Source organism: Manduca sexta, unplaced genomic scaffold, assembly GCF_014839805.1.
Source record: "Manduca sexta isolate Smith_Timp_Sample1 unplaced genomic scaffold, JHU_Msex_v1.0 HiC_scaffold_2100, whole genome shotgun sequence".
NCBI lineage: Eukaryota > Metazoa > Arthropoda > Insecta > Lepidoptera > Sphingidae > Manduca > Manduca sexta.
Genome location: NW_023593031.1, coordinates 1 through 27,920, shown reverse-complemented (window position 1 = coordinate 27,920; position 27,920 = coordinate 1). Strand labels below are relative to the sequence as shown.

The 27,920-nt window shown below is 45.0% G+C and overlaps 1 protein-coding gene across 1 annotated transcript; it reads right to left on the bottom strand.

Moving 5' to 3' along the window:
• Positions 1–4,087: 4,087 nt before the first annotated feature.
• Positions 4,088–26,463, bottom strand: LOC119191913 (endoribonuclease Dcr-1-like; the record flags this gene model as incomplete). The annotated part of the gene is given in 17 exon segments (XM_037445773.1): positions 4,088–4,226; positions 10,535–10,705; positions 11,133–11,311; positions 12,998–13,126; positions 14,340–14,497; positions 15,549–15,658; positions 16,592–16,708; positions 19,153–19,317; positions 20,202–20,587; positions 21,756–21,868; positions 23,514–23,619; positions 24,215–24,371; positions 24,759–25,188; positions 25,191–25,236; positions 25,694–25,782; positions 25,785–25,825; positions 26,279–26,463. Coding segments are annotated over 17 exon segments (2,691 nt in total), but the record flags the coding sequence as incomplete, so codon positions are not given.
• Between the last annotated feature and the right edge of the window lie 1,457 nt (positions 26,464–27,920).

Here is a 27,920-nt window from a genome sequence, read left to right as displayed (position 1 = left end):
TTTGGAGGTACTGGTTTAGCTAGCGAAATCGCTTTTAAAATATGTTTCACAATATGAGAACTTGAAATTTTTACATCCGAAATAGTTTCACAAATTGAAGCTATTGTAGATTTATGAACGAGAATTGTACGGTACGCTAAATTATTAGTTAAAAATAAATAAGCTAAGTATCTGGCTACTTGAGAAGGATCTGGCCGATGGGACGTTACGCTATTATTATTACACCAGGTTGACCATCTTGTCCAAATAGGGACATATGTTTTAGAGTCGATGGTCTCCAGCATGATACTAGTAGCTTCTTTTCATCGGGTGACCATGTCGTTGTTAATGCATCCCACCCAAAATGTACCAGGCTTCCAACCGTAGATTGTTGATGTGAGTCGGGGATCGGCCTGTTGCAGTGTCTATCAGACTTGTTTGGAGATCCCGAATCTTGATTGGTCGTGTCAAAGCGCGACGCTTGACGTCGGTTCGCCAAAATGGTCTCTTCCACTTGGGGTTATCAGTATGAAGTGACCCATAGCGGTGTTGAGGTGTTGCAATACTCGCGGTATTAGTCCCGGTGGAGGAAACACCCAGGCGAGGTCGTAGTTCCAGCATCTGCTGAAAGCGTTGTGATAGTAGGCGTTTGAGTCTAATAAGTCGAGTGTAACGTAATTTGATACGACGTGTGCCATTTCTGAAGCAAATAGGTCGATGCTTGGTGTTCCCCAGCGTTTGAAAATCTTTGACGTAGCCCCGTCTAGAAGGTGCCACTCGGAGTTGCTCCGATTGCGCGACAGATGATCGGCCTCGGTATTGTAAACTCCCGGAATGTGATGAGGGATGAGTACAATATTTAGTTTGTCTACTAGAGACAATAAGTCTTTGGTCAGAACTTGTAGCTGATGTGACTTTGTTCCTCCCTCGTTCCTGATATACGATACTACCGTCCTGTTGTCGCATTGTAAAATCACTGTGGAGTTCGCGAGAGTTACCGCTTCTTCGGATATAGCGGCAATTACAGCATAAATTTCTTTCTGATTGCAGTGCCAATACCGTTGACGACTGTTCCACCTCCCTTGTAATTTTTTGTCGTTTACTATAGCCCCCCATTTCACATCTGAAGCATCGGTTGCTGTGTAGTTCGATGGACGGCACTTTTGATGTATCGGGCTTTGAGCCACATTTTCTAGCCACCATTGGAGTTCCACACGCACTTCTTCTGAATACAGAGATTGCTTGTGAGGTGTATTCCGAAGCAAATTGCTCTGGCGCTGCATAGAACGGCAATGCAACCTTCCCCGTGGGGTGACGAAGGTCGCAAAATTGAGGCACCCTAAGAGGCGTTGCGCCTGCTTGAGGGTCCAATTGCCAGCAGCGAGACGAGTTGTCAGGCAGCGATATATTTTGTCGATCTTTTCCTGGGGCAGGGATTTTGTATTGTGCTGTGTATCCCAGCTGATGCCCAGGTAATCTAGTGACCTTGTTGGTGATACGATCGACTTCTCTAAATTTACGGTCCAGCCCAGGCTGGATAAAAAGCTTATAGCAGTCTTTGTTTGTACCTGAAGCAAATTCTGGTTTTGATGACAGATTAGGTAATCGTCCAAGTAAACTACCAGCCTCATTCCCTTGGAGCGCAACACTTCGGCTGTCCAATTTGTAATGGTTGCGAACATCCTTGGTGCTGCAGCTAAACCGAATGGCAGGCAAGTCATTTGGAGAAGACGGCCGTTGTAACTGATACGCAAGAAACGGCGGTGCTGACGTTTTATTGGTATATGATAATATGCTTGACTGATATCTAATTTGACCATCCAATCGCCTGGCTGCAGAAAATTCGGTACGCGATAATGATGAAACAGACTGAATTTCTGTGGGTCCATGTACTGATTCAAAGCTTTTAAATTGAATATTACCCGATTCTTTCCATTGCTTTTCACAATCAAAATAAAGGGCATATAAATGAGGGTGTTAGGGGCAGGCTCTAAAACGTGAGCCTGCATCATTCTTTGGACTTCTAATGACATTTCTGGAGTAACAGGCGTTTGAAATCGAAACATCGCGTCTTGTGTTGGTAAGATTAAAGGTGGTGTCTGGTTGAATGGAATTCGAGCGCCAGTTATCATTTTGAACACAGCCCTGGGTGGACTGTAACGCGCCCAAATTTCCTGGAAATGCTTTAGACACCCACCTGAAAAACTCACTATGTCATTTATTCTTTTTGGCCGATTTACGGGTCCCTTTGATGTTTCGCCCTCTCTTTTTGTCGGCGGAATTATCGTGTTTCTTTCGGCTCCCAGTACCATACGATCTATCGATCCGCGACGGTTTAGATGAGGGAGCGGAAAATGATCTATCTTGAAAGGAGGTCGAAGGCTGTGGAGACGTAGGACGCGTCGGACGAGGGTTCTTATTTCTCTGTAAATTTTCTAATCCCCCAATCTTTTGTAAATATGCCTCTAAATCCTGTGGATTAAATAAATATTCCGAAGATGGGGGTATCTTCTCTATGTCTTCACGAACATATTTATCTTTCAATGATTTTAAGATCGTTCGGCGGCGTAACTCCATAACTTCAGCGCGTTTACCGCAAATTATTTGCGAAATATCATATGAAATTGTCTTATAGTTAGACTCTTTACCAAATAACTCGCACAATTTATCATATAGACAGTTAGGATTTAAACTAACTTCAGCGTTCGCGGACCAGTCAATAAGACCTTGTAAAGCTGAATTAACGATTTCATTTTGTGCTAAAAGAGCGTTGGACAGAGCAGCGAAACTACGTTCCATTTGAGGCCATTTTATAGGAGAAAAGGAGTCCTCGAATCTTCGTAACTGTTCGTTAACTTTCAGTTCACTAAACGCCGGAGATGCGACGTACTTCTTTTGTATGTCTACGTAACGGACGGCCTTCCAGTCGACTGAATCGAATCTTTGCATATTATTAATTTTCTTAACCCGATCGGGATTAGCCTTGATTACGGTCGGTTCCTTAATAGAAACACTAAGATCGGCAATTGTATTAATTTTACTTGCCGGTGGTCGCAAAAAATTTTCATCTAGCCTTGCAGATGTAGGAATATAAGACGAAACAGGCACATCAGAGGTTGATTGCATGGCATTATCGACCACGTTACACCTCGTCTGCGCCGCGGCGGTGGACGAACAGGTTGTGTATAAAATGTTATTCAATTGACTTACCAATTGCTGGGATAAGAAATCAAACCTTCGTTCTAAATCAGCTTCCCGCAAAGCCACGCGGCGCCGCTTGCCCTGTGTTGGTGCTGGCGAGGGTGACTCTGATGATGAGTCATCGCCATTGCAACTCTTTTCACTTGTATCCGATGAAAGCGACTTAGAGCGCGACCTTTTTCTCGGCGATTTTGATAATGTAGGTTGACTAATATCTTCCATAGTTTTTTACACTTCGCGAGACGGAAACTTACACTTATTTAGTTTAATAAATTTTCTACTTCAAATCTCGAAAATTTTATATATTTTATTTTAAATGTAAATTTAAAACAAAACTGCTTATCTAGCGACGATGTGAACAGCTCGAAAAACGACGCAACAATGATTAAACATGACGGCGGCTAAAAGAGGTAAGAAATTTTTAGTTCACGTTTTTAAGCTAGAGGGCGTAAAAGTAACATTACAGAGGCGGAAACTAGCGACATCTAGCGCAAATGAACGGTAAAAGGACGATGTACTCTCTCATAATGGACTTCGGACGTCTGGCGGAACACATAATATCAATTTGTAAAATTTTAGAAGTAAGCGTAGACACTTTTTTTATTTTGAATGACGAGACGAGCTTGCCATTCGCCTAATAAGCGATACGATCCATAAACAGTAGATCCAACACCTTGAATTACAAAGTATTTGGTATTCCACTGCGCTCGTCTGAGACATGAGATGTTATTATGTCCAGTAGTTACACTGGCTACAATGTTCAAACCTACAACAGTGACTACACACTGCTTGACAGAAATGGACATTGCGGTGGTACCTACTATACTTTCACAAAGAGTCCTACCATCAGTACATATTGATATATTTTATTACTAAAATTCGTCCCCAAATTCCACACACTACAGACCTCAGCCAAACTCCATCCGAAGTCAAGAGGAGGCCACTGGAACCCCGGCATCGTGTCCTCATCGATTTTCGGGACCCCGAGACCCACGTCGATGGCCACCGCTCGTCTGATCTCATCAGCTATGAGGAGAGCGTTTATCCTGGAAAATTATTTATTTATTTATTTACATACACTATCAGCTACACATCACTACATAGTATAAAACAAAGTCGCTTTCTCTGTCCCTATGTGTGCTTAAATCTTTAAAACTACGCAACGGATTTTGATGCGGTTTTTTTAATAGAGTGATTCAAGAGGAAGGTTTATATGTATAATAACATCCATTAAATTAGTATCAGTATTGCACACGTGCGAAGCCGGGGCGGGTCGCTAGTATATATATATAAAATAAAGTGGTGTTAGTTACACTATTTATAACTCAAGAACGGATGTACCGATTCGGCTGAAAATTGGTGGAGAGGTAGCTTAGAACCAGGAGACGGACATGGAATACTTTTCAACCTGTTCCCACGGGAACGGGACGTGACATAAAACGTGGTATAACAAAACGAAATTTGGTATGGAGATAGTTTAAGACCCTGGGAAGATTGTATATAAGCTACTATATCGGGAAAATGTATAGCGGGACTTTTACCGCGAAACTCCTTCACGCGGCCTAAGCCACGAGCAAAAACTAGTATACTATTCAATTGAGTAAACATTGGACTTTGCCTACAATCATTATAGGTGAATACAACATTCTTAATATTATTGTTACAACAGATTATGAATAATAATTAATTAATTTAGTTTTATATTCAGTCTTATATTTAGAATATACTGCACTTCTGGTGCAGCCAATTGTTGTTGTTATGTATTTAAAATGTTCATGCTGTGACAGCCTGTAATTGAAACAGCACTGCAGAAATTACTTACCGAATTCTTAAAAAAAAAACTATGTAAGGTGTATGTTTTGTTGGCTGTTCAAATAAATAAATAAATAAATAAATAATTATTATAGATTGGAATGCAATATTTTACACCTTCTTGTACACCAGAGACATGACAAGATATAGAAAAAAGTACAAATGGCGGTGTTATTGCACAAGGCAATCTCTTGCAGACAACCATGGGATATAAGAGAAAACAATAATATGGGACAGCGTGAGGTGTACGAAGTATAAGTATTAATATAATAAGTTTTATAGAGAAATAAAATACATAAAAATGGGTACAGATATGGCATAAATACATACATATATAGGTAATACATAGAGATATATATGTATAATATTACAAGCTTAACATAGATCGACATCCGTTTAACCCAGAAAGCGCAGGCAGAGACGCAACTAGTGCATTCAGTTTTTGCCGTGCGTAGCAAACTACGGGACAGATCCCATGATGTGATGGGGCGAGTCTTTCGCCATAGGACACAAATTCCAGACTCCGGGAATCAAAGTTGATACTGAGTTGCAGAATCCAATATCACTGCCTGACCCGGGGATTGAACCCAAGACCATTGAAAGTCGTATCATAATACAACCACGCCATCGAGGCAGTACATCTTAAATAGCATTCTAAAAGGATATTGTCATATCTTTTTGGAATTGTAGAACATTCTAGAGTGTGGTTGTGTACGGAGTGGCGCTCATGATATAAGAACTCGATAAAAAATATTAGTCAAATAAGTACAATTATTTGTTGTTCAAGTGAATAAATAGGTTATAACAATGACGTTTCGGTCGCCATTTTAGTTCAGATTTTGAACAAATAGTTTATATGGACGTTCGTGTCTATAGAATATACGTCAATGTGTAACAATATAGAACATTCTGTTAGTAGATTATGTCATCTACCAAGACTCGCCCCACCACTTTTTGAGGGGGACGTTTGGGACGTTCTGCCTGTAGGTCATTCCATCCACGAATACGTACTCCACCATGTTTAGAAGGGAGTGAGCCAAGCCTGGGCCTCGACTCTCCTACTGCCTGAGCAGCAGTAGCAGTAGCAGCAGCAGTAGTGTACCTGTACAGCACGCAGGGCAGCGCCACGGTGGCGAACCACAGCGGCGCGGCGAAGGGATGCACGTGGCACAGCTCCGGCACGAGGATCTGCTTCTGGTCGAGGCGGTCGCGCCTGGCGCCTGGAGCCGACCTGCAGAGACCTCTCGTACCTGTACAGCACGCAGGGCAGCGCCACGGTGGCGAACCACAGCGGCGCGGCGAAGGGATGCACGTGGCACAGCTCCGGCACGAGGATCTGCTTCTGGTCGAGGCGGTCGCGCCTGGCGCCTGGAGCCGACCTGCAGAGACCTCTCGTACCTGTACAGCACGCAGGGCAGCGCCACGGTGGCGAACCACAGCGGCGCGGCGAAGGGATGCACGTGGCACAGCTCCGGCACGAGGATCTGCTTCTGGTCGAGGCGGTCGCGCCTGGCGCCTGGAGCCGACCTGCAGAGACCTCTCGTACCTGTACAGCACGCAGGGCAGCGCCACGGTGGCGAACCACAGCGGCGCGGCGAAGGGATGCACGTGGCACAGCTCCGGCACGAGGATCTGCTTCTGGTCGAGGCGGTCGCGCCTGGCGCCTGGAGCCGACCTGCAGAGACCTCTCGTACCTGTACAGCACGCAGGGCAGCGCCACGGTGGCGAACCACAGCGGCGCGGCGAAGGGATGCACGTGGCACAGCTCCGGCACGAGGATCTGCTTCTGGTCGAGGCGGTCGCGCCTGGCGCCTGGAGCCGACCTGCAGAGACCTCTCGTACCTGTACAGCACGCAGGGCAGCACCACGGTGGCGAACCACAGCGGCGCGGCGAAGGGATGCACGTGGCACAGCTCCGGCACGAGGATCTGCTTCTGGTCGAGGCGGTCGCGCCTGGCGCCTGGAGCCGACCTGCAGAGACCTCTCGTACCTGTACAGCACGCAGGGCAGCGCCACGGTGGCGAACCACAGCGGCGCGGCGAAGGGATGCACGTGGCACAGCTCCGGCACGAGGATCTGCTTCTGGTCGAGGCGGTCGCGCCTGGCGCCTGGAGCCGACCTGCAGAGACCTCTCGTACCTGTACAGCACGCAGGGCAGCGCCACGGTGGCGAACCACAGCGGCGCGGCGAAGGGATGCACGTGGCACAGCTCCGGCACGAGGATCTGCTTCTGGTCGAGGCGGTCGCGCCTGGCGCCTGGAGCCGACCTGCAGAGACCTCTCGTACCTGTACAGCACGCAGGGCAGCGCCACGGTGGCGAACCACAGCGGCGCGGCGAAGGGATGCACGTGGCACAGCTCCGGCACGAGGATCTGCTTCTGGTCGAGGCGGTCGCGCCTGGCGCCTGGAGCCGACCTGCAGAGACCTCTCGTACCTGTACAGCACGCAGGGCAGCGCCACGGTGGCGAACCACAGCGGCGCGGCGAAGGGATGCACGTGGCACAGCTCCGGCACGAGGATCTGCTTCTGGTCGAGGCGGTCGCGCCTGGCGCCTGGAGCCGACCTGCAGAGACCTCTCGTACCTGTACAGCACGCAGGGCAGCGCCACGGTGGCGAACCACAGCGGCGCGGCGAAGGGATGCACGTGGCACAGCTCCGGCACGAGGATCTGCTTCTGGTCGAGGCGGTCGCGCCTGGCGCCTGGAGCCGACCTGCAGAGACCTCTCGTACCTGTACAGCACGCAGGGCAGCGCCACGGTGGCGAACCACAGCGGCGCGGCGAAGGGATGCACGTGGCACAGCTCCGGCACGAGGATCTGCTTCTGGTCGAGGCGGTCGCGCCTGGCGCCTGGAGCCGACCTGCAGAGACCTCTCGTACCTGTACAGCACGCAGGGCAGCGCCACGGTGGCGAACCACAGCGGCGCGGCGAAGGGATGCACGTGGCACAGCTCCGGCACGAGGATCTGCTTCTGGTCGAGGCGGTCGCGCCTGGCGCCTGGAGCCGACCTGCAGAGACCTCTCGTACCTGTACAGCACGCAGGGCAGCGCCACGGTGGCGAACCACAGCGGCGCGGCGAAGGGATGCACGTGGCACAGCTCCGGCACGAGGATCTGCTTCTGGTCGAGGCGGTCGCGCCTGGCGCCTGGAGCCGACCTGCAGAGACCTCTCGTACCTGTACAGCACGCAGGGCAGCGCCACGGTGGCGAACCACAGCGGCGCGGCGAAGGGATGCACGTGGCACAGCTCCGGCACGAGGATCTGCTTCTGGTCGAGGCGGTCGCGCCTGGCGCCTGGAGCCGACCTGCAGAGACCTCTCGTACCTGTACAGCACGCAGGGCAGCGCCACGGTGGCGAACCACAGCGGCGCGGCGAAGGGATGCACGTGGCACAGCTCCGGCACGAGGATCTGCTTCTGGTCGAGGCGGTCGCGCCTGGCGCCTGGAGCCGACCTGCAGAGACCTCTCGTACCTGTACAGCACGCAGGGCAGCGCCACGGTGGCGAACCACAGCGGCGCGGCGAAGGGATGCACGTGGCACAGCTCCGGCACGAGGATCTGCTTCTGGTCGAGGCGGTCGCGCCTGGCGCCTGGAGCCGACCTGCAGAGACCTCTCGTACCTGTACAGCACGCAGGGCAGCGCCACGGTGGCGAACCACAGCGGCGCGGCGAAGGGATGCACGTGGCACAGCTCCGGCACGAGGATCTGCTTCTGGTCGAGGCGGTCGCGCCTGGCGCCTGGAGCCGACCTGCAGAGACCTCTCGTACCTGTACAGCACGCAGGGCAGCGCCACGGTGGCGAACCACAGCGGCGCGGCGAAGGGATGCACGTGGCACAGCTCCGGCACGAGGATCTGCTTCTGGTCGAGGCGGTCGCGCCTGGCGCCTGGAGCCGACCTGCAGAGACCTCTCGTACCTGTACAGCACGCAGGGCAGCGCCACGGTGGCGAACCACAGCGGCGCGGCGAAGGGATGCACGTGGCACAGCTCCGGCACGAGGATCTGCTTCTGGTCGAGGCGGTCGCGCCTGGCGCCTGGAGCCGACCTGCAGAGACCTCTCGTACCTGTACAGCACGCAGGGCAGCGCCACGGTGGCGAACCACAGCGGCGCGGCGAAGGGATGCACGTGGCACAGCTCCGGCACGAGGATCTGCTTCTGGTCGAGGCGGTCGCGCCTGGCGCCTGGAGCCGACCTGCAGAGACCTCTCGTACCTGTACAGCACGCAGGGCAGCGCCACGGTGGCGAACCACAGCGGCGCGGCGAAGGGATGCACGTGGCACAGCTCCGGCACGAGGATCTGCTTCTGGTCGAGGCGGTCGCGCCTGGCGCCTGGAGCCGACCTGCAGAGACCTCTCGTACCTGTACAGCACGCAGGGCAGCGCCACGGTGGCGAACCACAGCGGCGCGGCGAAGGGATGCACGTGGCACAGCTCCGGCACGAGGATCTGCTTCTGGTCGAGGCGGTCGCGCCTGGCGCCTGGAGCCGACCTGCAGAGACCTCTCGTACCTGTACAGCACGCAGGGCAGCGCCACGGTGGCGAACCACAGCGGCGCGGCGAAGGGATGCACGTGGCACAGCTCCGGCACGAGGATCTGCCTCTGGTCGAGGCGGTCGCGCCTGGCGCCTGGAGCCGACCTGCAGAGACCTCTCGTACCTGTACAGCACGCAGGGCAGCGCCACGGTGGCGAACCACAGCGGCGCGGCGAAGGGATGCACGTGGCACAGCTCCGGCACGAGGATCTGCTTCTGGTCGAGGCGGTCGCGCCTGGCGCCTGGAGCCGACCTGCAGAGACCTCTCGTACCTGTACAGCACGCAGGGCAGCGCCACGGTGGCGAACCACAGCGGCGCGGCGAAGGGATGCACGTGGCACAGCTCCGGCACGAGGATCTGCTTCTGGTCGAGGCGGTCGCGCCTGGCGCCTGGAGCCGACCTGCAGAGACCTCTCGTACCTGTACAGCACGCAGGGCAGCGCCACGGTGGCGAACCACAGCGGCGCGGCGAAGGGATGCACGTGGCACAGCTCCGGCACGAGGATCTGCTTCTGGTCGAGGCGGTCGCGCCTGGCGCCTGGAGCCGACCTGCAGAGACCTCTCGTACCTGTACAGCACGCAGGGCAGCGCCACGGTGGCGAACCACAGCGGCGCGGCGAAGGGATGCACGTGGCACAGCTCCGGCACGAGGATCTGCTTCTGGTCGAGGCGGTCGCGCCTGGCGCCTGGAGCCGACCTGCAGAGACCTCTCGTACCTGTACAGCACGCAGGGCAGCGCCACGGTGGCGAACCACAGCGGCGCGGCGAAGGGATGCACGTGGCACAGCTCCGGCACGAGGATCTGCTTCTGGTCGAGGCGGTCGCGCCTGGCGCCTGGAGCCGACCTGCAGAGACCTCTCGTACCTGTACAGCACGCAGGGCAGCGCCACGGTGGCGAACCACAGCGGCGCGGCGAAGGGATGCACGTGGCACAGCTCCGGCACGAGGATCTGCTTCTGGTCGAGGCGGTCGCGCCTGGCGCCTGGAGCCGACCTGCAGAGACCTCTCGTACCTGTACAGCACGCAGGGCAGCGCCACGGTGGCGAACCACAGCGGCGCGGCGAAGGGATGCACGTGGCACAGCTCCGGCACGAGGATCTGCTTCTGGTCGAGGCGGTCGCGCTTGGCGCGGCGCGTGCGCTCCGACGACACCGGCAGCGCCACGCCCTTGCGGTTCACGTACCTGCCGAGGGCAAACATGTTCAGAAACTAATCAAAACTGTAGCGCGCCGCCCTAATACCCCTCGCGCCACGCTTGAAAGCCTACAGGTTGCGCCTGCGCACAACACCCCGCGCTCCCTCAGTGCTCTAATAGTTCTCTCCCGGGGTGGAAGCGAAGCGCGAACGCTTGAGCCTACACTATGAATAATCGCGGAACATAACATGGGGGTGATTCGGATATCCCAAGGGGTGCTCTATCTCTGGACCTCCGCTTGACACTATTTTCTGGGACACTCTGCATATAACAGTAATAATAGGCTAAAATGCATAACATAACATTACATTCAACTCGTCTCCGCGCCGAATGTCTTTGAGAGCGCTACACATATACCTAAAATATATTTTGCATAAGAGTATAGCAAAAAAAAAATACTTTTTCCACAACTCACCTAGGCGTCAACAAGTTGAGTCTAGCGCTAGTATGATCGACATCCAACAACGGCTGATCAGGCTGAGTGAGTACTACTCCATATTTACTCTGATAGTAGTTCCGGAAACTGGTGTGCAGGGCGGAAGGAAACGCGGAGTCCGGGGTCAGATTCCAACATATCTCGGCCACTAGAAAGAACTGGGGACAGAATTTAAATGAATTATAGCTGGGTTTTTTTTACGAGGCGAGCTCGCCGTTCGTCTGATGGTAAGCGATACGAATGAACAGTAGACACCAACATCTTGAATTACAAAGTGTTTGGTATTATACTGCGCTCGTCTGAGACATGAGATCTTAATATGTCCAGTAGTTACACTGACTACAATGTCCTTCAACAGTGACTACACATTGCTTGGCGACAGAAATAGACATTCCAGTGGTACCTATCCAGGCAGACTCTCACATATGAGAGACCTACCACCAGTAAAAAAATATGCTATGGGTGTAAAGAGTGGAAGGAAACGCAAGTCTAAGCTCAGGTTTCAACATATATTGGCTAACGTAAAAACTGGGGAGAAAAATTACATGAATTATAGCTGGGGTGAAAAAAACTTCTTTAATGAGTGTATAGCGTGGAAGGAAACGCAAGTCCGAGGTTAGATTCCAATATATTGGCTACAAAGAGCTGGGGATAAAGGTGAGATAAGTTATAGATGAAATCAAAAAACTACTTTATTAACCGTTTTCATTCCCATTTTTCAATCGGTAGCGATAGTAAACTGATTGCCCCATTTTTCAATAAACTATCACCATTGCTTTTTTCGATCTATCGCCAAAAAATTACCAATCAGAAACGCAGATTTTTTGTCATGCACAAAAGTGGATCTGTACGTTACAACCGTACAAAATTGCTCTCAGCGTTTATTCTATTACCGCAAATACCGATAATTCTAGCTTCAGTTCGCGTACCGCTGAGCAACCAGTACGTGCTCATGTCAAGCAATTATCAATTAACATTCAGTCTCATCAAATCATTAACATTTTTAGCGGCGTAAAGGTAGACACCGCTGTAGAGGAACAGATGGTTACGTTCCTCTATGGAAGAGGAAAATTTCCCTCCTCCGACGGTTCCTAATCGGAGGTGGTATATATACTGCGTCGCGCAAATTCTGCTATCACAAGTTAGTATCGTCTGTCGCCGTCTAGCGTGATTGTTCTGCGTTATAATCACAATTGTGTCAATACCATATCGGTCTTCTCGTAGTTCCATTGATGTTGACGAGATGGCGGTGTGTACTAATTGTACCGCCACACATTTTATAATGTTAAATTTATATCAATAAACTGTCGATCATTTATATCAAGTTGTTCTTTATCATATCATCAAAACAAACTATAAGGTGTGTGGTGCTGAACCTAGACCGTTCAGGATCAAACCGGTTCCAACAGACCGGCATAATTGTTTCGACTGCCGAGGGATAATCATTTCGTCAGGCGACATTCTACTGGACCCCACTTACCATCAGATGCAATGGAGTCTTTTGGCCGTGTCCATATAATAAAAAATAATAAAAACCATAATCAACGATAGCCTAGTTGGTTGTGGAACGGACTGCAGAGACGAATGTCCGCAGGTTCAAAACCCAAACACACCTATGACTTTTCTAAAAAAATGTGTATATTCTTTGCGAATTATCGCTTGCTTTAACGGTGAAGGAAAACATCGTGAGGAAACCTGCATACCTGAGAAGTTCTCTATAGAAATTTTAAGGGTGTGTGAAGTCTACCCGCACTACAGCGTGGTGGACTAAGGCCTAATCTCTCAGTACAGGAGGCCCAGCAGTGGGACAGTATATAATACAGGGCTGATATTATTAATAATACCTGAGGCTGATCTTGGTTCCTGTACCAAGGAGTGACCACGGCCTCCCGATACTTCTCCGCGTCGAATACAAAGGTCTCCCCTGGCTTGAGCAGGGGGTTGTCCATCTTCCGCTTGCCTTCTTCTTTAGTCTGGAAAAGATTATTACTATGTGGCACTTCTTTCGCTCGCGCTAATACCGTTTCCCATTACAAAAGGGGCCGTTCAATTATTACGTAACGCAATTTTACCTTTGTTATTGTTTTAAAATATAAAATCCAATGTTACATAACGCTTTGTACGAACCCCTCCCGCGCCTGTAACGCATCGTAACGTTTTACAAGACACCCCCCCCCCCCCCCATTGCGTTACGTACTTGATCGGCTCCAAAGTCCTTAACTCACTGTAACTATTGTAGGGTTTTAGAAATCTATACTTCTATACTATTATATAAAGCTGTTTGAACGCGCTAATCACAAGAACTACCGGTCCAAACTGAAAACTTTTTGCGTTGGATAGCCCTTTGTTCGTGGAGTGCTATAGGCTATATATCATCACGCTATACCCAATAGGAGCGGAGCAGTAATAGCTAATCTCAGGAACTACCGGTCCAAACTGAAAAATTCTTTTTGTGTTGGATAGCCCTTTGTTCCTGAAGTGCTATAGACTATATATCATCACGCTATGACCAATAGGAGCGCAGCAGTAAAGAAACATGTTGCAAAAACGGAGAAAATTATTAGTTTTGAGAGTTTCCGTTGCGTGCGCTGCGTAAACGTTAACGTAACGGTTAAAGTTATGCAACAATAATGTATGACGGGATTGTGCTTCTTAAAAAGTTCTAAAAAATATATTATAAAAATAAGTCCCCCGCTGCATCTGTCTGCCTGAACGTGTTAAACTCAAAAACTACCCAACGTATTAAGATGAAATTTGGTATGGAGACAGTTTGAGAGGCTCCCGGGAAACTACTACTTTTATAACGGAAAACTTTAGGCTGAAAAGCTTTTTAACGCGGGCGGAGCCGCGGGCAAAAGCTAGTATTTAAATAAAAGTAAGGTATTTTCACAAAAATAACAAGTTATTGTTTGACAGAACTACTTGTTGGAGAGGGAATATTGTATTTAAATGAATGTTCGTCTGCCAAAGGGGCAGTTTTTGTTGGTCGCTTGTAAGGTGATTATGCAGGTCTGAGTTTTCTAAATAAATTGTGACTGTTTAACAACTGAAAATGTGGTGTTTTTATTCATTTGGTAACGAGTGTATAAAAGTGAGTGTGTGACAATCAGTGAGTGCAACAAGGAGTTTTTCGTACACTATTGGTGATAGGATATTTTATATCCGCCCAGAGACCTCTTCGCTTACCTTCGTCTTCTCTTCCCCGATGCCCTCATCTTCCTCGTCTTGCTGCCACAGCATCACGTTCTCCACTTCCGAATGCTTCTTCTCTTCTGTATGCCTGTATATTACTTCCAGGAACGCCCAGTCGATGTCTATCTTCGTTGTGCCGTCCGGTCGAGTCGCTAGAATTATGACAAAATAGGTCATAATTATTAGGAGGGAAAGGTAGACCGAGATCTAATGACACCCTTAACCGCATTCATACTATTATTTATTTATTTAATAAGATACACCAACAGCATACATATCCTTAAGTCTAGAAAACATTGTAAGTAAACAGTTGGCTGATATGCATGCCAGTTTTAGGCATACTTAAATAGGGGACCGGACTCATTTTTGTTCTTTATTATTATCAAATATTTACGTTATATAAATTATAACACAGAAAGAATTATTTAAATCCGGTAAAAAATTAACAAGTTATAAGACTTTCAATTTCGGGTAAGTAACGAGAAACAGAAAAGAGGCGCAATACCCACGTGTGACGTCATCGAGCATTACGACGCGTGCGAAAGAAAGAGATGAAGAATATTCCCACTTCGCGCCCACTTCGGCACACAGTAATATTTGAAATATGAATTACTGTTTCATTTTTTAACCAATTTTAATGCAGTTTTCGCAGGAGGGTTTCTTTTTCGTATTATTAATCATTACATATAGAATAATGTACAAAATCAAACACAGGACGGTCCCCTATTGCCAAAATTACCTACGAGGTGGACAGATGACCTCATAAAAGTCGTAGGAGGTCGCTGGATGCCGGCCGCTTCCAATGGGTACTTCTGGAAATCTTTGGGGGACGCTCATGTTCAGTCACAGGTAATTCACGCACAGTGTGCTCTTGCGCATCATTATCAGCTGCAGGACATCCACTGCAGCATGAACCTCCCCTAAAGATTTCCAGATCGACCTATTGTAAGCCCGCATCCAGCGATTTTATGAGGTCATCTGTCCTCGTGGGTGGACGTCTGCTGCGCTTGCCAGTTCGTGGCCTCCACTCCAGAACCTTCTTGCCCCATCGGCCATCAGTTCTACGAATTATGTACCCTACCTACTGCTACTTCAGCTTACTAATCCGATAGGACTGGATGTGAATTAAAAAATAAAAAAGAGAACTGTAAAAAGAAATACATTTCCAAAATGCTATACACGCTTTGATCAATAAACACTCACTCTTGATCGTCGGCACGATGTAGTAGTTGTTGTGCGTGGAGCCGTCGCTGTGCAGCCGCATGCCGCGCCGGCGCACGCGCAGCACCTCCGAGAACACGAACCGCATGAACCTGACAATAATTACCATCAGACTCACTGTTCCCAGGTTAAATCAGACTAACTTATTCGAGGTCATATCAGACTCACTGATCCGAGGTCATATCGGACTCCCTGATCCGGGGTCATATCAGACTCACTGATCCGAGGTCATGTGAGACTCATTGATCTGAGGTCATATTAGACTAACTTATTCGAGGTCATGTGAGACTCACTGATCCGGGGTCATATCACACTCCCTGATCCGAGGTCATGTGAGACTCCCTGATCCGAGGTCATGTGAGACTCCCTGATCGGGGTCATGTGAGACTCACTGATCCGAGGTCATATAAAAAAATATTGTTCAGATCTCATCAGCATAAATTATTTGGTAGAACGAATGTATTAAAAAAAAAATAAACAGATGAGACAGAAAAAATCGTAAGAACTATTTCATTACGTATATTAATACCGACATTTTGACATTACGGTAATAAATGTAACCACATATTTATCTTTACGGCTGCTAATATTTTGCGAAAAATCACCAACGAATGATATTAGAATAATATTAATATATTAGTAATATTTTCACCAAAAATCTCAGTTTACCTTTTCGGTTTTTTGATTATTTTTTTGGTTGTGTGCTAATATGGCGTGTGTGAGTATATTTCTGACTGAAAGTATAATATCGCTGCGACGATCTCAGAGTAGTAGTAGTGGCATTAAGGTGTAAAATTAAAATTCGTATTTTATCGATATATATTTCGTTCGATACTTACACTTTTATTGTACATCTACGTCTGGAGTAACTAATGTAATGCTATTTTCAAGAAGATAATACGTATGTCAATATCTGCCACAATGTTGCAAACTGGCAATCCATAGTCTCTGCCTACCCGTCTGCGATAGAGGCGTGATACTATATATGTCATCTAATATCACTCAAAACAACTCATTTTACTCACCGCCTGACGAGTCGGCCTCTGCGCGGCGACACCCTGACGTCAGCGTCAGGCACGTGTTCTACGCTGACGCGGACCTCCCCGGACCGGGTGTACACAGGAAACGCGGGGATCTGCAGGCTGAACCATTAGACAGTCATAAAATTAAATGAAATGATTTATTTAGAAACCTGTAAAACTGTTAGAATATGTACGGTAATAAAACAGGCTCTACAATTGATTCACCTTTATATTTCTACTAGCTTTTGCCCGCGGCTCCGCCCGCGTTATAAAGTTTTTCAGGCTAAAGTTTTCCGTTATACAAGTAGTAGTTTCCCGGGAGCCTCTCAAACTGTCTCCATACCAAATTTCATCTTAATACGTTGGGTAGTTTTTGAGTTTAACACGTTCAGGCAGACAGATGCAGCGGGGGACTGTGTTTTATAATATATTTTTTAGAACTTTTTAACAGGAATAATCCCGTCATACATCATTGTTGCATAACTTTAATCGTTTACGCAGCGCACGCAACGGAAGCTCTCAAAACTAATAATTTTTCACCGTTTTTGCAACATGTTTCATTACTGCTCCGCTCCGATTGGTCATAGCGTCATGATATATAGCCTATAGCACTCCAGGAACAAAGGGCTATCCAACACAAAAAGATTTTTTCAGTTCAAACACGGTAGTTCCTGAGATTAGCCATTACTGCTCCGCTCCTATTAGTCATAGCGTGATGATATATAGCCTATAGCACTACACTAATAAAGAGCTATCCAACACAAAAAGAATTTTTCAGTTTGGACCGGTAGTTCCTGAGATTAGCCATTACTGCCCCGCTCCTATTGGGTATAGCGTGATGATATATAGCCTATAGCACTCCACGAACAAAGGGCTATCCAACGCAAAAAGAATTTTTCAATTTGGACTGGTAGTTCCTGAGATTAGCGCGTTCAAACAAACAAACAAACAAACAAACAAACAAACAAACAAACAAACTCTTCAGCTTTATATAATAGTATAGATTATAACTTTTACTTCTTACACAAAATCGCTAGTCATCCATCTTGTACATTTTTAACCATAGAACATAGATATTTACTACAGCCAACACCATCATTCCTAATAACATTTTTTATAGACAGAAAAAATGGGAAATATTAAATCAACAAAAACGTTATAAATTATTTAGATTCCGTCAACATTAACTCTACCAGTTCGTGCAGTTCTCACCAGAGAACGGGAAAAAAAATCTAGTGATGCTCTTTTCAAAATCAGTTTAAGGAATAAACTACAGTATGTAAAAACTTTCCAAATTTTATTTGTTAATTTTCTCCCGACGTTTGACTTTGCAGCCTTCCTGGTCACGGGGGGGACTGAGGTGTTGTTCATCCGTAAAGTCAAGTTACAATATCTACCTACATTTTACAATGATACTACCTATAAATTTTTAGCTGTTAGTGGTCTGATCTACGCAGAATGAGCTCACAGTGTCTTGAAGTCTGGCAGCCGGTCTTTTGGGTTCCAATTTAATTAAATGTAATCATAATAAGTCAGTTACAATATCTACCTACATTTTATAATTTATTTTTAAAAATCAGTCAAAACCAGTTATATAAAGTCATTGAAGTAACCACTTGATCCAGTTGTTATGACCGACTTCCACCGTATTTACATTACACATGTGGGATTTATTACAAAAAAAAAAAAACTTTACTTTTCAAGTTAATTGCATTTTAATATTTTTTTCTCTCTGACGTCTTCAGCCTTCTAAAACTCGTCTGTCGTTCACGCTTCTCTGTTTCCATCTCGCTCACACACTTTATATTCCATTTTAAGCATCACACTAACGTTCCATTCCCACATGGGATGTGAGAGTGTAAGATTAAAAGATAAACTATATATACCATTACAAAAACGTGATGTTTTTATTAAAATTGCTTACTGTATGGGCGTTAAGATATACAATCATTTACCAGAATATCTTAAGAGAAGTAAAATTTGCGCATTTAAAAATATATTAGTGAAAATACTTTTGGATAAACTTTATTACAATGTTCATGACTTTTTAAATGATAAGAATATTGACAATAAGGAAATACATTAATTATAGACTGAAATATCAAATGTTTAATATTTAGCTAATATTCTGTGACATGATGCTATGTATATTTAATTTAATAAAAAAAAATTGACATGTAAGACTTATAGGTATTAGATAATTATATATTTTTAGACATAATAATATCGGATGTGTACATAACTTTGAAGAAAAAAAATTAATTATATATTGCAATGTAACGAAAACTATAAATTTATATATTTTATTAATCAAGTGAATCATTGTTTTAAAAAATTTTCACTATGACACGGTTTTTTTTTTAATTCGACATTTGTAATATTATTTCTACTTTTAAAAAACGTAAAGAGAAAAGTATTCTGTCTACGTTTAAAAACATCTTTAGTTTTAAATATTTGCACGTAAATAATGACAGAGTGTGTGATTCTGATTTTATTGTACCATCTATTTATTGTAACCCTAGAATGTGGTAAATAAATGTTCATTCATCCACAGTACATCCCACCTGGTGGGCCTGTCCCTGGCCATGAGTATCCCGAGCGCCTGCGCGGCGTGCTGCGGCGCGTGCAGCCTCCTGCCGCGCGTGTTGTAGCGCTCGGGGAGGGCGCAGCACAGCCTGCACACTATGGCGTACAGCATGTTGCGCTTGCCGCCTGCGAGAATACCTTCACTATAAATACACACACACACACACACAACATCACGCATTTATCCCCGAAGGGGTATGCAGAGGCGCAACCAAGGCACCCACTTTTCGCCAACTGTGTTCCGTCCCATGATGTGATAGGGGGCGAGCCTATCGCCATACCGGGCACAAATTCCAGACTCCGGGCTGATACTGAGCAGAAAAACCCAAATATCACTTTACCCGACCCGGGATTCGAACCCAGGACCTCAGAGCGCTGTCGTACCGCGCATTCAGTACAACTACGCCACCGAGGCAGTCAAACAAGACTATAAATACTCTAGAAGAAAAATGAATTGAGTTTAACATACTCCAGAAGGTAAATAAATTGACTAAAAATACTTTACAAGGAACATTATTTGACCAAAATACTTATAATTATATTCCTTCTAAAGTATTAAAAAAGCGACGATAGCCTAGTTGGGTGTGGAACGGACTGCCGAGACGAATATCCGCAGGTTCAAATCCCAAGGGCACACACCTCTGACTTTTCTAAAATCATGTGTGTATTCTTTGTGAATTTATCGTTCGCTTTAACGGTGAAGGAAAACATCGTGAGGAAACCTACATACACGAGAAGTTCTCTAAAAGAATTTCGAAGGTGTGTGAAGTCTAACAATCCGCACTACAGCGTGGTGGACTAAGGCCTAATCCCTCTCAGTAGTAGAGGAGGCCCGTGCAATGGGACAGTATATAATACAGGGCTGATATTATTATTATTTTATATTATTTCTAAAGTATTTTTAGTCAACTTATTTTCCTTCTAGAGTATTTTAGTAAATTCCAAATTGACAAAATTCACCTCAGTTTTATATAAAATAGTATTACTTTACTACAGTTGATACAAGTTCCTCGCTCCCTGCTTTATTTAATGAATAACTTCGCAAACCAATGCTCTTCTAATTCCACTTCTCCACATATTTATTGCAAGAAACATTCGAACAGGTCCCGTCCCGTCGCGAGAATATAACTCGCACTGGTTTATTACTCCGGCGTGCGAATGTTTAATAATTAAGTAATCGTTTAAAATGAGGTTCACGCGAGAGGATTCCGTTAGATTGCTAGTTAGTAACATCATACTTACCTTGTCATACACATCTCCCAAAGATATGGGGAGTTTTATATCTATCTTACACTCACCTTTAATCTCCTTATTTTCTGTGGGTGTTCCTTCTGGTGCACCGTTCTCTGGTGAGTCTATCTCTGAATCGCTCGTGTCTATGACCGGCTGACAATCTGTGAACGCCCACGCGGTCTGTGGAGGCAATGTTATGTTCATTAGCTATGTTCATTACGCGAAATGTTGCCAGCGATTTACTTAAGAGAATATTTTATTGACCTTTTTATTTGAACTTGTATGTTTTTTGTGTGTGTTGTGAGCAATAAATGATTATTATTATTGAGACACAAACGCACGCACGCACACACGCACGCACGCACAAACACACACACACAACATCACGCATTTATCCCCGAAGGGGTATGCAGAGGCGCAATGTGTGTCTTCCGTCCCATGATGTGACAGGGGGCGAGCCTATCGCCATATCGGGCACAAATTCCAGACTTCGGGCTGATACTGAGCAGAAAAAACGCCAAATATCACTACCCGACTCAGGATTCTAACCTAGGACCTCAGAGAGCTGTCGTACCACGCATGCAGTACAACTACGCCACCGAGGCAATCTCTGGGAGAGAGATGAGATGGGATAAGTAAATATGAGAAAGTAGAAGAGAGAAACGGCAACTCGACATGACCGGAGAGAGGTCAGCAGGACCAACGGCTTTACATGCCGAGGCACGGTATCACAGCCAACTTCATGACTCCGAGCTAAGATTAAGTATTTGTTTAAAATAGAAAAACCCACTATTATTTTGACCCGCGATTCGAACCCAGCACCTCAACGCAGTAGTCGTACTCGTACTGTGCACAATTACAACACCACCGGGATACCGAAAATAATCCACCCACTTAAATAACGAAAATAATCAACTAGAAAGATAGGGAGGAGTTCGAAATATTAATTTCCCCCCTTTTTCAGAGACTTTCCCGCCCTCACACCCACCACTACAACTCCTAAGTGTCCTTAGGTAATAATATCAGCCCTGTATTTATATACTGGCTCCCACTGCTGCACGGACCTCTTCTACTACTGAGAGGGATTAGGCCTTAGTCCACCACGCTGTAGTGCGGATAGACTTCACACACCCTCGAAATTCCTATAGAGAACTTCTCAGATGTGCAGGTTTCCTCACGATGTTTTCCTTCACCATTAAAGCGAACGATAAATTCACAAAGAATACACACATGAGTTTAGAAAAGTCAGAAGTGTGTTTGGGATTTGACCTGCGGACATTCGTCTCGGCAGTCCGTTCCACACCCAACTAGGCTATCGCCTCTTAATATAGTAAGGATAATAACTTACCCGTTTGTAATAATACTGTCTACGCTTGGTGGTGCCCGGTCTGGCGCTGTCGTTCGTCTCGTCGTCAGTGTTGCTGTTCGTTTCCAACTCGGCCGCTTTGAAGTTTTCCTTGCCTGCAATCAAATACATCATCGATATATACTACTTACTAGATTTGACGTTCCGTACACTCTGTGTTCGACTCAACTGCACTGCAATCCGTACTGACTTTAATATGGTCAATATTGACAGCTTGTGGTTGTGTAACTGCGGCGCTCATGATATAAGAACTCGAGTCTAAGTGTAAACCTCGATTTGAATCTATACTATTATATAAAGCTGAAGAGTTTGTTTGATTGTTTGTTTGTTTGTTTGAACGCGCTAATCTCAGGAACTACCGGTCCAAACTGAAAAATTCTTTTTGCGTTGGATAGCCCTTTGTTCGTGGAGTGCTATAGGCTATATATCATCACGCTATATTCAATAGGGCGGAGCGGTAATGGCTAATGTCAGGAACTACCGATTCGAACTGAAAAATCGTGTTGAATAGCCTTTGGAGTGCTCAAAGTCATATATCATCACGCTATACCCAATAGGAGCGGAGCAGTAATGGCTAATCTCAGGAACTAACGGCTTCAACTGAAAAAATCGTTTTGCGTTGGATAGCCCTTTGTTCCTGGAGTGCTATAGGCTATATAACATCACGCTATGGCCAATAGGAGCGGAGCACTAATGAAATATGTTGCGAAAACGGGAAAAATTATTAGTTTTGTGAGCTTCCGTTGCGTGCGCTGCGTAAACAGTTAAAGAGTTATGCAACAATAAGGTATGACGGGATTGTTCCTCTTAAAAGTTCTACAAAAATATATCATAAAACAAAGTCCCCCGCTGCATCTGTCTGCTTGAACGTGTTAAACTCAAAAACTACCCAACGTATTAGGATAAAATTTGGTATGGAGACAGTTTGAGACCCTGGGAAGAACATAGGCTCTCGGGAAAATATATAGCGTGACTTTTATAACGGAATACTGTAACCACAAAAACTTTATAACGCGAGCAGAGCCGCGGGCAAAAGTTAGTAAAAAATATTAGTGAAATAAGTAAAATTATTTGTTGTTCAAGTGAATAAATAGGTTTTAACAGTGACGTTTTTTTTGTCATTTTAGTTCAGATTTTTATCCTCTATGGAAGAAAGAATCAGTCAAGATGTTTGAGACCGGCCGCGGCCCTAAGGTTCCTTCCTATTCGGTGGTATATATACTGAGTCGCGCAAATTCTATCCTACAACTGTTACGTACGCACAATTAATAATTATAATTAATCACATTCACCACCACATGTTATAACATAAGATCTTGTGATGTGTTCTGTCACTTCTTATTATGTTTTATCCCTTTTGTCTGCTTTAAGTTTCTACTTATATATCTAAATAATATTAATAACTAATATTATTTTTGCCGCTGTACTAATATATAAATTTGCATGCTGTGGTCTCCTGTAATTGAAGAGGCACGTCACATTGTTAATTGTACCAATATTACGACATTGTATTTATTATAAGCCGTGTATCCTTTGTTGGAGGTAAGTACTTAAATAAAAAAATAAAAAAAACTCAGAATTGAATATCGCCATCTAATAGGGAGTTGGAAATATTTAATGTCCACTTCCCTCCATAGCAGTGCGGGAGACTAAATCATGTTCTAAGGAGGCTTTTTAACCTCAAGGATACAATAAGATAGGCTAGTACAGCACAACGGATAAAATAACCTAATATCTTACCTATAGGCATGAGGTTGTCGTCCAGCTCCCCGGACTTATGAAGGATCCTGCAAGCCTGCAGGGCTACCATCCGTTTAGCCAACACCACGGTAGGCATCGGGTGACCCTGGAAAAAATAAGTATGCATTAAAATATTGTATAGTTTCAAAAGATACTGATTTTATTGGTGGTAGGGCTCTTATGTGTGAGTCTGCCTGGGTAGTATGTAAAAGTGTCAGTATATTTGCTGTGAATATATGTGAGATTTTAAAGGAAACTGAAAATGGCGAAAATTTTAAACCATTTATTTCTCTACACACATATAAACACAACATAATAAAGTATAAAAGAAAAAAAAACACACACAGTTAACAATACCAGGCACATAACGCATTCCTTGCCTGCTTAATGAAACAGCTGGGCACCAGTCGGAGTGTGAAATTGTATTCGGCGCAGGAGCTTCACTCTCGTCGGGTAGCTGGACTGTTTCCGTCCACCACTGATGTAGGAGAATGTACCTTTAGGTACATTAACAGCAACTCGGGTGCACTCACAGCAACTCGGGAGTAAACTTACAAGATGCACGATACAGCATCTCTAGTATAACCATAGATGTACTCATCGCAACTAAAGTGCACTCACTGCACCTCTATTACAAAATGTAGGTGCACTCATCGCACCTCGTCGCTAAACACATTCCTACATGTATTTAAACTACTCACCACTATATTGTACTTGACGGGACAGTTGAGAGGCAGTCGCAGCGTGCAGATGTACGCGGTGCGGTGTGTTCCACTCTCGTCGGGTAGTTGGACTGTTTCCATCCACCATTGCGGGGCGAGGCGAGTGAACGTGTCTGATGGTAGCTTGCCGCAGTATCTGTAGAAAAATAGACATTTTAAGTTTTTGTTTGTGAATAATTTTAAGCATTCATTTCGAGGTTCTTTTTGTATTTTACTACCACTCAGTAGTAGAGACTCGTACAGCAGTGGGACAGTAAAATACAAGGCTGATATTATTATATGAATACAATGAAAGTGTTCATATAGGATTTTCTTAAATCATATATAAAAATAATAAAAATGCGAAAATTTGTGGAAGTTTGCTGAAAGTAAACCCGGAAGCCGCTAAACATATTTAGATTTAACACATTAATAGACCTGTTTCAATTATAATTCATTCCGAAAAATAACAAAGGGCGAAACCGAGAACACAAGTTAAAAAAATCTCGAATTTTAAATCGCCAAAAAATAAAATGATACTTACCTATTAATCAAAGCTATAGCCGTATTTAAGTCCACGCTCGCTACAACCTCCGCGTCAGACTTCACTTCGTATCTGACGTCAGTTTTAACGTCAGAACCGTTGACGCACAAACACTCCGCACTCGCACAAGGTTTCACGCCCGTACATTTGTTACATACTAGATTCTCGTTCTTCAGATTATTCTCCGTTCTGACGAGAGCTTCTGACGTGTCAGTAGGATCTGACGTGTCAGAACTCTTAGAATCATTTTCGTCTGAATTCTTAGAATCACTTTTGTCAGAATTTTTTTTCGACTCATTTTCGATACTTTCTGTTTTCACCGCTTGTGCTTTGTTTTCGATGAAGTTTGTGGTTTTATTTGGATTTTTTAACAATACAGGCACGTATGGCTTTATGATGTTGTTTAGTGTATCCGCATGATCCTCTTCCTTTGCGGAGGCTCGTTCTGTATTCCGCATCCGCATTTCCTTGTTATTATCTGTAAATATATTAACATGAAGATAGAAAGGGAAACATGATGACGCGAGTGTAAATATATGAATAAGGCAAAGTTTGGATTAGCAAGAAAATTTGCTGAAGTTGAATTCTGTAAGCAATCTTTATCGTGTATGAATCAGAGCAAGCTGACTTTTACAATGGAGCTTGCAGTGCAGCGGGTCGCATGTATTAAATATTGGCGCTAGTGTTGCGACGTATGGAAGTTCTTGCGCAATATATTGAAAAACTTGCTAGACAAAATTTTACATAGGAGTCGAGAGCGTCTTAATTTGACGCTGGTGTAATGTTCTGATTCTAGTTTCTGTGTCACTTTCGAAATAAAATTGGGATTTTTACATCGTAGTTCAGTATCAGAGGAAGCGAGACAGACGTATACAACGCAATAATAAGGATCTATCCTACACTTATTCAGTTGCTAATAAGTGCTCTACACATACCTGATCCAATTCTCTGTATATAGCGACGTTTCTCAGCAGTTGGTCGGTCTGTCCGTGGCCGGCGCCGCTGAGCACGGCCGCGGCCGAGCAGGGGCGCGCGCGCGACCGCGGCACAGGAGGTACGAGCGGTAACTGTACAGGTCACAGGTGTTATGCGACCATGTGTGCAACCATGGTAGCAAGTGAGCACGCAAAAACTGGTGTTATAGTTCTATTATCACTCAATATGATTATGTTTGAATGTGATATTAGTCAAATTTCAGCATTTTGCTAGAGTAAAACTGATTTCAATGTCATTGACTTGAATATTTTGATTTGACATTGAAATTTAATAATTAGTTTCGAGCAATGCATTTTACACCCCATTCAATACTATAATGGCTGTAGACGTCAACCATGTAGTCCGAGCATAGCAGAAAATGATCTTGGTAAACTGCGACCATTTCGTTATGTGATCGACTCGATCATTGTACAAACTCTGCATTTCATCGCATTTTATAAAACCAAAACAGCACATTTCAACCAATATACCAGATACGACCAAAACGCGACCATGGTAGCAAAATTCAGATTAATCCCACTTACGACGGCGGCACGTCCCATCTCAACACGAGGTTGCATCTCGGCAGATCTATGCCCTCCTCCAACGCAGGCGTCGCTAGGAGAAGGTTACATTCGTGCATGCGGAATCTGAAAAGGAATGATAAGAATTGGACATCGGCTAACTCTTTGTAATACATGCGTGGAAAAGTTTCCTTACAATTTTTGTTTATATAACCCACTAAAGTATAAGCAGATTAATGTTATTAATTGTTTTTGTACTCGATTCCATAATACATTTTCGATTAGGGCATAGGTGTAAGGATGACAATCTAGTCTTAATGTATTTAGTGCTTAAGGTTATAGCTTAAGGTCCATTTTCATACATTTTGTTTCACCTTTAATCTGGGTAACTAAACAAGTATTGGCAAGTAAAGAATTTAAATTCACGTCTAGTTAGTGATTAGTTAATATGCATGGATAAAATAATTAATATGCATGGATATTTCGGCCTTTAAAATTTCGTCATATTAAATTTTAAAGGCCGAAATATCCATGCATAAATATTTTCTTTTCAACTGCGAGAACTAATCACTAACTAGACGTGAATTAAATTCTACTAATCAATACTGTTTAGTTAGATAAAATGTCATAAGACCTTAACTTATAACCAGTATATAATCATTGTGTTCTGTGCTATGCCTTTTGAAGTGTTCCCACTGAAATTGTTGGTAAATGGGTAGGGACCAGATAGCGTCGACTAACAAGAGATTGACCCCGTCAATCGAATAAATTATGCCGGCCTGTTTAAAAATCAAACGCTAACTCCCGCATTTCAGTTACAGCAGGAAGGGCAAATCATCATCATGGACCGCGAGAAGGACTGGTTTGCTGGTGGTAGGTCTCTCATATGTGACAGTCCTGCGTAGGTACCACGGCAATGTCTATTTCTGTCAAGCAGTGTGTAGTCACTGGTGTAGGTTTGAACATTGTAGCCAGTGTAACTACTGGATATCTTAACATCTCATGTCTCAGACGAGCGCAGTGGAATACCAAACACTTTGTAATTCTAGTTGGTGTTTCTACTGTTTATTCACATCGCTTACCATCAGGCGAAAGGCAAGCTAAATATCTAGTAATCACAAAACAAATTCCATCCCTACTCTTTACCCTAAACTGATTGAAAAGAGCAACACCAGTTATTGCCCGTTCTCTGGTGAGAACTGCACGAACTGGTAGAGTTAATATTGACGGAATCTAAATTATGTATAACATTTTACAGATTCAAATAAATCATTTCATTTCACTCGACATATATGAAAGCTGTCTGAATGGTACTCACTTTTAAGAACATCCTCCTGCTTTTTCCCTGGCGCTGGCACTCCTTGAGCTCCAGCGGGTCGGTCTGCACCACTGTTCGCAGTACTGCGCGCAGAGATATGACAGCTTCGGATGGCACCGGGACATGTCCTGAAACATACGTATATGCATTGACGTATATTCTATAGACACGAACGTCCATATAAACTATCCCCTTATTCATAGACGTTTTTATCTAACGACCGAGTAAGGCTGTGATAACAAGTCTGTTTCTCAGTGCTGACGGCATGGCAGTCTTCGGTGCTAGACATAGAGCCGTTGTGATTGGCTAATTTTGAAATACAACAATAATAACCAATCACAACGG